Below are 13769 nucleotides of genomic sequence, written 5' to 3' on the forward strand. Positions count from 1 at the left end.
ACCCTTTTTTTTTTTTTTTTTAATACCCCCTCTTTTTATTTTAATCACTTAGATTTTTAAAAGACAAAAGGAAGGCACCATGTGGAAACATCACTATGGAAACATCACGGGCTTACTTGTACTTGCTTGCCAAGCAACTACCTAAGTGAAGTTTTACATCCTATTGGATCACTGTTGGCCATCTGCTCTCCTTCAAACTTCTCTGAATTCCATATTTCCCTGAAAAGTTCATTTTTAGCAAGGAGGGAGGAGGAGGCAAAGGGAGAATCCAGCATTCTTGGCTAGCGCAGAGCTATTGTGAAAGAGGAAGATAAGCTCACTTTGGGACAGCCCCTTAAAAAGACAAAGATCCATGTTTTGCAAAGTAATTTCATAGAAAATACCCCATTTCTAGATGCAGTTTAATGATAAGAGTATATATTGGCAGCCACAAGGCAAAGCAAATAAACAGCTGCTTCTAGTACTCTCACACTAATTGTCTTCCTCTCCCCTTCTCTCATTTAGCGTCAAATGTATTTTCTTCTAAAATCTAACAGTTACTGCCTACACTGGAGTTGTTGGCTGCAGGCTCCCCAGCCTCGCTCCAAATAAAACACAGAAATAGATTTCCTGCCAGCACCAGGGAAGTTTGAAGACTTTAGTTTTTAAAAATGTAATCTTTTTATCAGTGCCCTAAGCCTGCCAAAGGTAATTATGGGCCATCGCACATTTACATTAATGCACAGGACCTACAGACATTTCAAAAGCTTAATGGAGAAACTCCATAAATGCACATATCAAAAAATAAATTAACTAAACTGTCATGTAAAGATATCACTTAATTTTGCAGAGCGGAAGGCGCTCTTAATGGGAATGGAATGGATCAGTGAGCATTTCAAAACCCAAAGCTGTAATTTAAATTCAGGCTCTCCTTGTGTGCAAGTCACAAGACGTATTTATTATAGCCTTGGATTGTCAATTGTAATCGGTTTAGCAGAGACAAAGCCGTGTTGTTTTGCTTCTTTGCCCTCCTAGCTGGTTCAATATATTTTGATGTCAGACTATTGACAACCAAACCAAAGGTTGAATTAAAATCATGTTTGCCTGTGATGAACTGGCAAAAATGCAGTCCAAGGTAAATGTAATGCTGAAGCCTACCTCTTTATTTATCAAGCAGCAAGAGAAAAATGGTGAAGCATTTAAATCTCTTTAAATAAGCCAGTTAAATATATTTACTGCTGCTCTTGAGGCCTGCTATATGAAAACCTAGACACAACTAGATAAAAGTACTCTGAAAAAGAATAGCATCATTTATAAGCTGCTACTTTGAGCTTTCCAGGTAGCAGTAACAATTAAAGCTGTTGCTCTTGACGCTCTTCCAGGGCTATAGCCAAAGACTGTGAATTAGGTCCCCAGCAAGCAGACAGCAGCACTTCTTCCAGGCTGTGCAACCCCTCAGCTCTTGATTCCTGGGGTGCTTCTGAGTGCTTTGCAGCAGGATTTTATTTGGTAGCGGCAATTACAAACCAAGCCTGTGCTACCACAACCATGAGCAACTGTCTCCTCACTGAACAGGCGTTGCGAGAATGGTTCCATTCTCTTTCTGACATCCTTATTTCTGTATTCTCCAACTCTCTTGTTACCTTCATTTTCTGATCTGGAGCACTGAAACTGGTCAGCTCATAGGGCTGTAACTGTCATGGCTGCCTTCTGGCCCACCCTGAGCTCAGCCACAGAGACATTTCTCTGACCCTGAACCTGGAGCCTCCTGCCCAGGATCTCTGTAATTCCTTGTGCAGCACTCACATTTGTGAGTCCGACTCTAAACAACAGCAACGATGCTCATGGTTAGGAGAAGCAGCCCAGGCACACCTCTGAGGGTAAGCAAAGGCCAACAGCAGGGCGGGAGGACAGCGCAGCACTGCCTGCGGGGGGAGAGCAGGGGGCAGCCACTCCTGTGCCAGTTGTTGAGATGTCATGCCATGGCTCTGATGAGCGGCTTGTTTCCAAACACGAGTTAATTTCCCCCTTTTATAAAAATACCTGCAGGTGCGGAGGTATCGTTCTTAAGTAACAGAATTTTAAGGAGAATGGGCTACATTTTTGCTGTTAGCATCTTTTAACAGCTTGTTCCCCAAACTAGGTATTATACTGAAAAAAACCAAACAAAAACCCCACCAAAACCCCACACATCCAAATGTGCCTCTTAATACTAGACTAGGGTTTTTTGCTCACACATTACACTAAAGCATCTTTTATAACCTTTCTGTAATAGCATATTTTTTAGCTTGCTATGCTATTCCTCTTTCATACCCCTTTTCTAAGATGTGCATTATTACCCTTGATCACTCTTAAGAGAGATTTTTATTTTTGCCACCCTCTCCAGTCTCTTTGGCTTTGAGCAGGACTTTTAAACTGTTTTTTAAGTGACAACTTACCACTGATTCCTGTTACAAAATACTTCTGTTTCACTTCTGAGAACTGTAGAATTGGACAGAGCCTTTAAAATGTATTTTGTCCTACTCCCAGTAATCTTTCTACTTATTTACATGGCTCCTACTGTCACACTACCCAAATGCTAACAACATGCTTCTTTGAAAGAGGGTAGTGGGGAAGGAAATTGTTCTTATCCCCTCTGCAGAAGAACAGGTGCTGATTTAGGTCCCAGTCCAAAACAATTTGTAGGCTCCAATTCCTCTTGCACTGATGTCAGTGACAAGCTAGAAGTGTAATGTCTTTAATTTGGACTTCAGTGACTTCAAGGTACAAGAAAACTATGGTCCAGTTGAGAACTGAATGTATGCATCCGTACAGATAAAGAGCTATCTTACATCACCAGCCAATTCTGTAACCATGGGTGTGACCGTTTCTTTCCAATAAAGCCATCGCAGTCATTCAGAAGAGTCTTTGCCTAAATAGCTTTTCCAGCTTAGCTGTCTGGTTTGTGAGCCCTCGGAGCTCTGAAGCTGATGAATTCTACAGAGTCATTAACTTCTTTTGGTTATGAAAAGGAAAAGACTTTGAAAGAGTGCTGTAAGTAATGGTCGGGAGAACAAGATAGGTCACCGATGTCAGTAAAAAGAATGCTATTTCTAAACTCTGAAAATAGCTATTATGGTAAAAATGCTTCTTTCCCATGTTACTCTCTAAACAATAAGTAAATACACAAAACACAAATTCTAAGCTATTAGGAGCAATGGTGACAAAGTAATGCTTTTAGTGTTATTTTAAAAAAACACTCTGGAAAGTATTTATTTGAAATATCTAAAAGGTTTAATTGTATTCAGTTTTTACAGCCACAAAATTCTAACCACTTTTGCATTTAAAAAAAAAAAAAAGCTAGGGCATTTCTTGAATTTCTGAATATCAGCCGAATAGACTATAAACAGTTTCACAAGTATCCGCTAAGAGGTATATAATCAAGATTGAACTGTACTTGTATTCTTAATTCATTAGTGGAACTGTAAGGCCCTCTTCTGGATTATAAATTACTGCATGGCCAAGCAAAGTACATGGAAATTACAAAGCCAACCACTCTTATAAAAAGATAAATATCTCAAATATATTTTCTTCATACTATTACCAATTTCATTTCCTGGTTTTCACATGCATCTGCCCATCTCAGTTACTATAATGGAGTAGCCAAAACCAAATTCTATTTCTTAGCAGATTCTTAACAACAGAGCATTTCTTATACTAATATTCACAAAAGGAGTGGACAGTCTAAAGTGTTGTGGCCATTTTCTCCACAACTTTGTATGAAGATGCTGCGCAGCCAAGTGATGCTTACTTACACCTAATAAGCAATAGCACACACAAACGGAGAAGTGTGATGCTGCACATATACCTGTCTACATATGTACATGACTTTCAGAAGTGGCCTGAAAGAGGGGCATAAAAAAAAAACCCAACCAACAAAAAAACAGTCTTATCTCAAGTCTTTAAGGACTGTACAATTCCTTATATGCCTTTTGATTAAATATACACACAAGGACTGTGAAGATCTTACAAACTTAACATTCCAAGAGATTATACTTACTTCCCTAAGCAAACATTTACTATTGAAAAGCAAGATGCTTCTCCACAGACATAAGGAAAGAAAATACACCAGAATGTACAGAAGGACATCGTTTTAATGGATCCAACTGGCTGTAAACAAGTGAATTTGAACCATACATTTTCCTTTTTCTAAAAACAGCCACTTAGTCTTTTCCTTGGTCATGTATGATACGGAGAAATCACTTACATAGAAACATGGGAACAGGTAGTAAGTATCCAATTAGTAAAACCAGTACAGAACATCAGACATAGTTTAATTGGACTACATAGTTAAATTGTACATTTTGAAAGAGAAGTATGCTGGAGTCACCTTCATGTATCATTTTTTGGTCAGTTTCTGTCCCCCATCAGGCTAATTACGATTGTCCTTTTTACGTACTTTTGATTTTGGTGCTGCCAAGAAACAGAAAGGGAGAAAAACCATCAGAATTGCATTACAGTAATGCCAGTGGCAGCATTCTTTTAAATTAGACTGGGATCAAAATGGATCCATTAATGTGAAACTTACCATTGGGATTTTCTTGTCTGTAGAAAGCTTTTAACATTTCCACCGCTTCTTTGGCACGATAGCCAGAAACGCACTGTTCAAATTAGAATGATGGTTCATGAGCACATCTGAGAATAACACATTCCATGCTTCGCAATAATGCCTTAAGTACAGAACAATTGGAAACAACTGTACTGTCAATTTGGGGGTCTGAAAATTTCAGGCTGAATACCTACTACCTTTGAAAAATACTTTGTTGAGGCTTAGCAGAGTAAACAATTTCCCTAATAACTTAAAGTTAGGCAAAACAAACTTTCTTAGTAACTTACATAACATTTTAATGCAATCTCCAATTTCTTTCTTATTAATGTGTTTCCAGATTACTTCATATACCCCTCAAGCACTAGGAAATGTAAGAGACATACACCAAGGTATTTGTACCTAAGAGCCCTACCAGAAAACATTCGTCCACACACCAACTCTTTATTCCTAGCAGTCACTTCTCAGACCTTTTCTGTCCTTTCAAAATTTTTTTCCAGGCCATGAACATGGACAAATGACAAAACCTTTAAATGTCACTAACACTGAATGAATCTCCATCCACGCTGGAAAATAATATATTACACCTATACATCCCACTACAGTTGCCTAGAGAAACAAAGGAAAAATCTTCTCCGTTTTTCTTCTGAACATATAGAAAAATTAAATACCACATGCAAATGTCAGCAGATGAACAATCTTCCAGTACTGACTACACAAATTAATTCAGATGCTAGTCTCACAAACACCCTGACAGAAAGGTGCTTAATATGTTTACAATGGACTGTCAAACAGTGTCATCTTGCTGATAGAAATTCTTTCTGAGCCCTAAGCCTATAGTGCTTATTACAATGCTGAAATATATTACTTGTTTTTTACATTCATTAAATCATAAATGTTGTGTGGAAAAGAACTCTAAGAACCCTAATCAGTACCATTGTATAAAGCAGGATCCTCTACAACTTTGTGTAATGTAATAAATATAATGCTATAAATACTCTCTTTCTATATGTATGTATAGGTATACTAGTATAATGCTGTAAAGGAGCTAGATTTATGTATACTATACCTCCACTGAATGCTTGTCCAGCCTTTCTTAAATGACAAAGATGGCTCATTCTCCCCACTCTGTTCTAGTCCTTCAGTAACCTTACTGTTCAGAAAGTTTCCTAATATCTGCATTAAATCTCCTCTGCTACTTTTGCAGTCCACATTTATTTTGAGATTGGAACTATATGAAGTAAGTCTAAAGTTATGCATTTACCTCATATAGGGGTAGACTGGGAGCAAAAATACAATAATTTCCAGTTAGCTAATACCCAGTAACTTAGTAAGTTGCTGTTACTTGATCTTTATTGATTATGTGTTTGTACATTCTGCAGTTTAAAATAATTTTTCCCTCATCTCTTCCTGCAGTAAACACTTACTGTTTTAAGTATTACATATCTTTTAGATATATTTATTCCTTACCTTGTTCCACAACTGTAATTCTTTCCTTTCATCTTTGACGCATCCTTTTAAATATTTTAAGATTGTCATCAGGTTTTTCCTCAATTTTTTTTTTCTTTTAGGACTTAATTTTTTTAACATTATTTTCTTCTTAAGTCAAGTTTACTTGACTTTGATCATCTTTGATCTGAGTCCTCTTAAACTGGACACATAACATTCTCAAAGCATGGTAAAAAAGCTAGGTACAAGTACCCTAGCTGAAAAACAAAGGAAAACATTTTATAACTTACCTCAAATGGTTCTCCTGTGTCTACCATATCATCAGACGAGATGCTCAGAACTGAGCCACAGCCTCCAAATCGCTCATTTCGACAGCCATATACGACCCGTGGAATTTATGTAAACAAGTTAAGGTATTAAGCTAAAGTGAAAAGTGAGCAGGAAATACAGTAGCCTGATTTAAGTAGTCATTAAATTTCACTAAAATGTGCTTGTACTTTTCAAACTAAATTAGTTTGTACTACAATTCTTCCCTCATAAAATCAGAGCTTACTTCTGAGTAATGCAAGATGTCCTGCTGAAGATGCACACATCCACCTTCCTCAGAAAAGGAGAACCATGAATCCCAAAGCAGAAGCATAAAGCCATGGTTTGCTGATTGTTACAACATTCAGAACTGAACACTGAACTGAGACTAGCTCACTTTACATAATAACATTATCTCTAAAATATATTTTTACATCCCTAAGAGAACGTGTTGTTTGTCACAATTGTGCAATTTCCGTTTCATTCTTGAATATCTCGCCATTTAGCATGCAGCCAATGGAGGTGGGTGCAGGCTCCCAGACCAGAAGATGTTATCCCTTTTGGCTTTGCCTGACAGTATCAAGCCCTTCTCTGTGGGCTCACCGCCAGAAGAGTAACATTTTGACATATGGTTTCCCAGCATGAATAAGCATGGAAGGATACTCATCAAGCGCACGGCAGCTGCGCACATGATACAAGGCTCTACAGTTACATACAATACCGAGTGCGCAAACACTTCTGTATACTCTTTGTTGTGTTCCTTGCACCAGTCAAGGACCCGATCGATTACCACCATCTCTGCATGTCGTGTAGCCTAGGAGATAAAAATAAACATTTTCTTAAAGTTTGCACTGATTCACAGTAATGTCATAAAATTATTCTTTCAAGTCAAAGGCATGATAGCCTGACATCTAACTTATTAATAATGCAATTATTTTCACTTCTGTTCAAGAAGTAATCTAATGCTTTCTTGAGAAGTCTCTTTGTAGTACACCTCTTTGCTGGTTCAAGTTGCAGAAGAAATTTCATGCAGCCCAAACTGCAAAAGAAATAGCAAAGAACACATTCAACATCCATCTCATATGCAGCATACACAAAACCAACAAACACAAACAAGTTTTTTTCTTCTACCTGTTCCTAGGCAGAGGAGTCTGCTCAGAAGTCTCCCCTCTCTGTCATGCCAGCATAGCAAGAGAAGGCATGAAAGCTCTGCTTGAGGCTTAAGGGATGCACAAAACTGACTTAAAACAACTGATCTAGCCCACTGTGCTTCCAAGAGCAAGAATGAAGGCTGAGTTACTTTCTCTGGAATTATTAAGAAACTGCTCCTACTAGTACCTTTTCCTCCCTCTGACAATGTTACCATGCCTGCATGGCACGAATACATTGTGAATAAGCAATAATTTCAGAATGTTTCTGGAACTGCTTGGCCTAACTGTGTAAACACAGTATTTTTGGTCTGCATCAGGCTTAATGCTGCCTGGGAATACGTACATGTACATTAAGCCCCTCAAGTAATAGGCAGGAATTGCAGCATATGCCTGATTACAAACAGACAGAATATTGATTTCTCTTTTTTTCATCCCAGACAACTGAATGATGAGTATCTCATAGGTTACAGCAACAGGTGTGGCACAAAACCTCAAGTGTGACTTTAATTGCAGAGACAAAAACAATCAATAACGTCCCAGGGTTGCTCTGGAATGTCTGCGACAGTGTGTTTTGCCAATCAAATGTCACAGCAAAATATCACAAAGTACTAGTTATGAAAGGACTCTCCAGTTACAAAGCCCGATTCTTATTTAAATTAAGGCTGTTAGTATTTTGCTTCTTTTTAATCTATTCTGGAAAAAAAGACTTTTTGACACAGACATTAGACTAAGACTTAATCAATCCAAATTATACTTGCACCTCCACTACATATGTCTTTATGTGACCTTAAGATAACTTCCTCTCAATACATGAACCTGGCTTAATGGTTTTGTACTGTGAAGATCTGTGGTAATAATGGTGAGATGCTCTACAATATATGCTAAAGGACTCATGTATAAGTAACTTAGTGGCAAGTTTAATTCTGTTTAAAAATATTTTAAAACTTCTACAGAGATCTGCATTACCTATGCCTACATTAGCAAACAGCACAGTGCAAGAGGAGTTTAGCTGTAGAGCAAAATAGTGCTGAGGACTACACACCAATTCAGGGGAGTTCACGCTTGCCGAGCTCCAGCTTAGGCCATAGGACAGTATATTGCCAACAATAACTGGAGTGTATTAGGTATGCTCGCTGAGTACATCTTTCTGGACTCATCTGAGTGCAGTATAGTTTCAACTGAAAGGAAGACACTTTGCCATCTCTGAGACACAAACCAAAGCATGGTAAGCAGTCACAATCAAGAAATTTATGCCATGAGTGCACTTGGGATCTGAACTAACATAATACTGAACCCACACAGAATAAAACATGGATCTGAATCAACTTGCAGACATGATTCCTCCAGACCTACTAATGACATGTTGCCATGAAGGTTCCCTAGTTGAATAAATGAGATCACATCAGCTGAAGTCTCAAAGCATAACGCCCCAGCAGAATGATGCCTCAGAACAACTACAGCTACCGTAACTCAAAAGTGTAAGTTGTGTCTATTCTAGATTTGTGCCCCTCAGATCAGAAGAGACACGAATACCATATTCGCTTTTTGACTCTTGAGCATGAATTGAAAACATAAGCAATAAGCCTTCATTACTGGAGGAAAACATGCATCTAACCTATGACACTGCTTCATACTGAGTACATCAGTAGCTTTTAGGCTTTTGCTGGTCTTGGGAGTCCAAGTTAAGAAGAGCTGTGCAGCTGCTCTAAGTCATACCAGCTTCTGTGGTGACAGAAGACAGCTACACCAAAGAGATTACACTAATACAGGATATTACTAGATCCCAGTGCATCCACACCTTAAGTACTACATACTGGTTTGGTCATCTCACCTCAGGAAGACATGGGAACATCAAGACAAATTCACCACAGGGTGAGAAAGCTACATTATCCAAGCTATAGAACAGGCCCTGGACAGAGACTAATTAGGCTATGGCTCTTAACTCACCAGATACAGTCATTAGTTTCCCAAGTTAAGACAACTATGGTAGATGTTTATAAAAATTAAGAAAAATGTGGAAAAGCAAACAGTAAATTGTGATGTATTATTTCCCATAACAAGTGGGCACCCAATGAAATTATCAGGCAGCAGATTTAAAACAAACAAAAGGAAGTACTCTTTCACAAAGCACATAATTAAATTGTGGAACTCATTGCCACAGGATGCTATGGAAGCCAAAAATATAAATTAGTTCAAAAAAGGTTTAGACAAATTCATGGAGGATATGTGCACAGACAGCTATCAGAGACAATGATCCAGATACAGTCTTGGGCTCTGGAAGTCCCTAAGCTACTCACTTGCAGAAGTGGATACACAAGGCAAAGGTTTACACTACTCTCTTCTTGTTTCTTGAGCTCCTTCTTTAAGCATCTGCTAAAGGTCCCTCTTAAAGACAAGATGTGGGGGGAAAAACTGACTTTCTAGGTCTGTCTTAAGACTTTATTTTGTATTGAGCTATGACTAGAGAGTCTTTGTTATTGACTTGCTGCGTGTAAAATAACATACAAAAAAGATGATTTTCATTTTGAGTCACTGACTCAGTTCAAAAGCTTCTATAAATCCCTACTGGTTTTTAACTTGCCCAATCTTATACACTATTTTAAAGACAAGAAAACAAAAGCAGGTAAGAGTAGAAAGGGGAAAAGAATTGGTAGGAGTGGTAAATGGTGTTCCAAGGAAAAATTATTTGAAGCTGACATCTGTGGGGAAAAAGCCTTGACAAAGTCTTAAAATAGTGCCCCAAACTGGGGCAAATGTTTTATAGGCAAATAAAGATACCATTACTGCCCTAAAAAGCTTACCTACTAAATCTTGGTCCAGAATTAACAAGTGAGAGTAATGGGGGCCAAAGCTCAAAGTTCTATATTATCTTGTAGCTTCATTAGTAATTTAAGACTGCAAACAACACTTTCAATTATTGTGTACTGTACTTGCAAGATGATCTGGGCAAAGACAAATGCTACAGTGACCCAACAGGAGATAAAAAAAGAGGAGAAATCTGCATGTATCAATAAAGGACCTAAGACAGAAAACATTTTAGTGTGAATGATTGCATCACACATGTGAATAAAGATGCCAAAAAAAGGGTTCTAGTTGGAAAGGGTCACGTGTTATAAAGAAGAAAATTTTCATGTTGGTCTGAGGCAAGACTGTGAACAAGCAAGTGTAAGAACTGCCAGAGAGAACACAGCATTGGCACAAGCTTGTGAATATACTGCCAGGCTGTCAAAAATGAATGTCTTACACAGACATTTGTTACACTACTGCCCAACGAATCCAAGTAATGACATGCCTAACTATTTTGAAATGCTGATGCCACAGCCATGCTCCTAAAACCATAAAATAAACCACAGCTGTATATTAATGCCCTTCTTCCAGAAGAATGTGATGATGATCAATAATTTTGCAAGTAACTTCCAACGCACAGTATCTCTGACATTAATGCGTGCTGCTATAGACATGCGGGGCAGAAACAAAGTGTGCAGGGTGACAGAAGACAAACTGAGAAAAATTGGAGAGGTTTCAGCCAATAAATCTTTTTGCTGAAATGAGCAGTTTAGGAACAGAATGAAAAAGGGCATAAAGAAGACACTACCTGCACCTAACTCCAGTCAGTTAGATCAGAGGTTGAAGGGACTCAAGGAGAAGACAAAATTGATTTGACATAAAGTGGCAAATTGATTCCTGAGCAAGGGCAGAATTGTAGGGAAGGACTGCAGATCTAACTGGATGAATGATCATTTTTTGAAAGCATGAAGAAAGTTTTTAAGAAGTGAAAAAAGCCAATATAAAGCTACATCTTGGAGGTCAGAAAGCAAAGGCTAAAGGAAGAATCACCAAATGTCAACCTTCCAAAACAAATTACATAAAAAGTAAAAATACCTTGAAAGAAACCATGTGATAAAGGAGTTAGAACTTCTACAGTGACCTTGAGATGAGGCTCAAATGTAATTACAGTACTACTCCAAAACAAAATTAATATTTTGCCTTTTCCATAAAAATGACGTGGAGAAGGTGGTCAAAAAACAAAATAAGAATATGAAAGCACAAATTACAGCATATGAGATACAGAATTAGGACTTTAAAATTATGAAATTGCCTAGGGTATGGAAGAAGGATGAAGGTCAAAAACTCAAGTTGATAGATCGTCTCCATCAGAAAAATACTAAAGAACCTGTGAATGAGGCTGCCAATCTCACCACAATGCTTCTAATATATCAGGGGAGAGTATCATGTCTGAAACCTGTCAGAGTAAACAGACTCATGGTAATGAAAAATAGGAAGGATACACAATCCCATACAGATCCAGGAGAGTCTCAACAGCAAAACAGGCAACATAACAAACTTTGAAAGCAATCCTATAAGGACTAGTCTATAAAAGGAAACAAAAGTAAGATAGTTGACACTAAATTAACCTAGTAACTTCCTTTGACAAATGTTTTTTCTAGGCATGAGAAATGCCAGTCTCACCTCTCTGTACTTCTACTCCGCATCTGACACAGTGCAACAAGTGACGTTTTTGTCAGTCTGGGGAAAACTGAGTAGCACCAGAAATGTAAGGTGAGCAAGCAAAGAAGAGAAGTTACACTGAAAAGGGTAATATTTGTCCAGAGGGAACTAATAAGTAAAGATGCTCAAAGATCATTTTGCTTAAATGTTTTCAGTTGTGACAATGGCCTTAACTGGAGAAACACAGAAAACAGTTAACTATGTGATTGATGGCTTTCACGTGATAAAATACATCATCAGAAGAGACAGGGTCAGAGTGTCAACCAAGAGGTGGATGGCCTTAGAGATGGAAAAAAAAAATAAAAATCAAAACAACAAATGAATAACAAAACAGCATAAAAGACCAAGGAAGCTCCAGAAAAGATGGGTAGACTTACTTTCAGGGATAACGGGATGTATTAATGTTATCAAATAAAGCACAAGAAAAAGTCCATCTGGAATACAGTATACAGTTCTGGTTAAGTGAATTCAAGAAAGATGAATCCAAGCTGGAATGGATGTATACAAGATTAGAACGAATGCAGAAAGAAAGCCTGTCTCCTAAAAGGAGATTAAACAGCTGGCTTGGGGAAAACAGGGAAAAACAAAAGCCAAAAGGAAATATGATCATGACATCCAAGCTATGTAAAATAATGGATGATGCTGGCATAAGAACAGAAAGCTATAAATGGACCATAAAAAGTTTACAACTGGAAATCAGATGTTCTGTAGCCATCTGAGGCATGATGTTCTAGAAAAGTCCTCCAATATGAGGTAGGACGAGAAATTAGTTTTAAAACAGACCTTGACAAATTTATGATGTCTGCTGGAACTGCCTCAATGGTTCAAGAGGGATTGTTTTTTCCCCCAGATTGTTCCTAAATAATGCCAGAAATTGTTGGGAAAAAAATGAAAACAATTTCCTGCATTCACATTTCCCACCAAGCGCATCTTTCAAGCTTACATTTTCTTTTAGATTATATGGAGCAATTAAGTATCTGAGACAAAATTTAGAAGCACTAAGTACCCAGCATTTCCAATCACTATAATATAAGCATTTATGAAAATTAAGCCACAAAAGAATTGAAACTTGAGCTAAACAGAAATTGAAAAAAGGCTTGGCTTTCAAAGATTTTAACAGTTTACTGTTTTTAAAATCCAGGCTACTTGGATTTAAGTACAAAATTTCAGACAACCCTGACATTAACATCAAAAAAGTCTGGCTTTCCTAATATTTTTAAGTTCATTCTGATTTTATCAGCCTCATCAGCTATGTTCTGCCTGTTTATTAACACGTGATTTTCTATGCAGCATTAGTAACTCTGGCACAATTTTCCTAAGAGGTGTCTGCTTCCCCACAGTGTTTACACTGATGTAACTTGAGATACCTCACTTCTCTGTCATCTGGCTTTCTTGAGTTGTATCAGAATTACCTTAATACATTATGGATTGTCCTGTACCACAAATTAGTATCATGATTCATCTTCACTGTTACATTTTTAAGCTTAAAAGACCCATTTTCATCTTTTATTATATTTTCAGATGAGGCATCTAATATAAATTACAGCCATATCCTGGAATCAGGTTCATTTATACAAAACTTCCAGTTGGCCGCTGGCGGGACGCGCCCGGCGGTGCCGCCGCTGTGGGCGGGGGGCTGTTGCGCAGGGAGCTCCGCGGAGGCCTGGAGCAGACCCTGGCTTTACTGGTGACACCCAAAACGCACCCGCTGACCGGTTCTGGGAGAGCTCAGGTGGCAGGGGGATTTTTTCCCCTAGGCAGAGGGGAAAATCTGCAAGTCGTCTCTGAAA

General features: G+C 38.1%; 1 protein-coding gene across 1 annotated transcript; it reads right to left on the minus strand.

Annotated features, from left to right (window-relative positions):
• Positions 1–4094: 4094 nt before the first annotated feature.
• On the minus strand, positions 4095–8762 carry ADAT2 (adenosine deaminase, tRNA specific 2). Its single transcript, XM_026845881.1, has 4 exons — positions 6983–8762; positions 6304–6410; positions 4547–4619; positions 4095–4431 (listed from the first exon to the last, which is right to left on the minus strand). Exons 1-4 carry the CDS (start codon positions 7113–7115, stop codon positions 4391–4393), a joined length of 354 nt encoding a protein of 117 aa, XP_026701682.1. The 5' UTR covers positions 7116–8762; the 3' UTR covers positions 4095–4390.
• Between the last annotated feature and the right edge of the window lie 5007 nt (positions 8763–13769).

This window comes from Athene cunicularia (genome assembly GCF_003259725.1).
Source record: "Athene cunicularia isolate RWA chromosome 3 unlocalized genomic scaffold, athCun1 chr3_part1, whole genome shotgun sequence".
Classification (NCBI taxonomy): domain Eukaryota; kingdom Metazoa; phylum Chordata; class Aves; order Strigiformes; family Strigidae; genus Athene; species Athene cunicularia.

What these genes read in the sequence shown, in the direction of transcription:
- ADAT2 (XM_026845881.1), bottom strand. Translation starts at nt 7,115, where the DNA reads ATGGTGGTAATCGATCGGGTCCTTGACTGGTGCAAGGAACACAACAAA. An exon ending in ACACAGGAGAACCATTTGAG is followed by an intron (nt 4,620 to 6,303) that starts GTAAGTTATAAA and finishes TAATTTGAACAG; the next exon opens with TGCGTTTCTGGCTATCGTGC. An exon ending in CAGACAAGAAAATCCCAATG is followed by an intron (nt 4,432 to 4,546) that starts GTAAGTTTCACA and finishes GTTTCTTGGCAG; the next exon opens with CACCAAAATCAAAAGTACGT.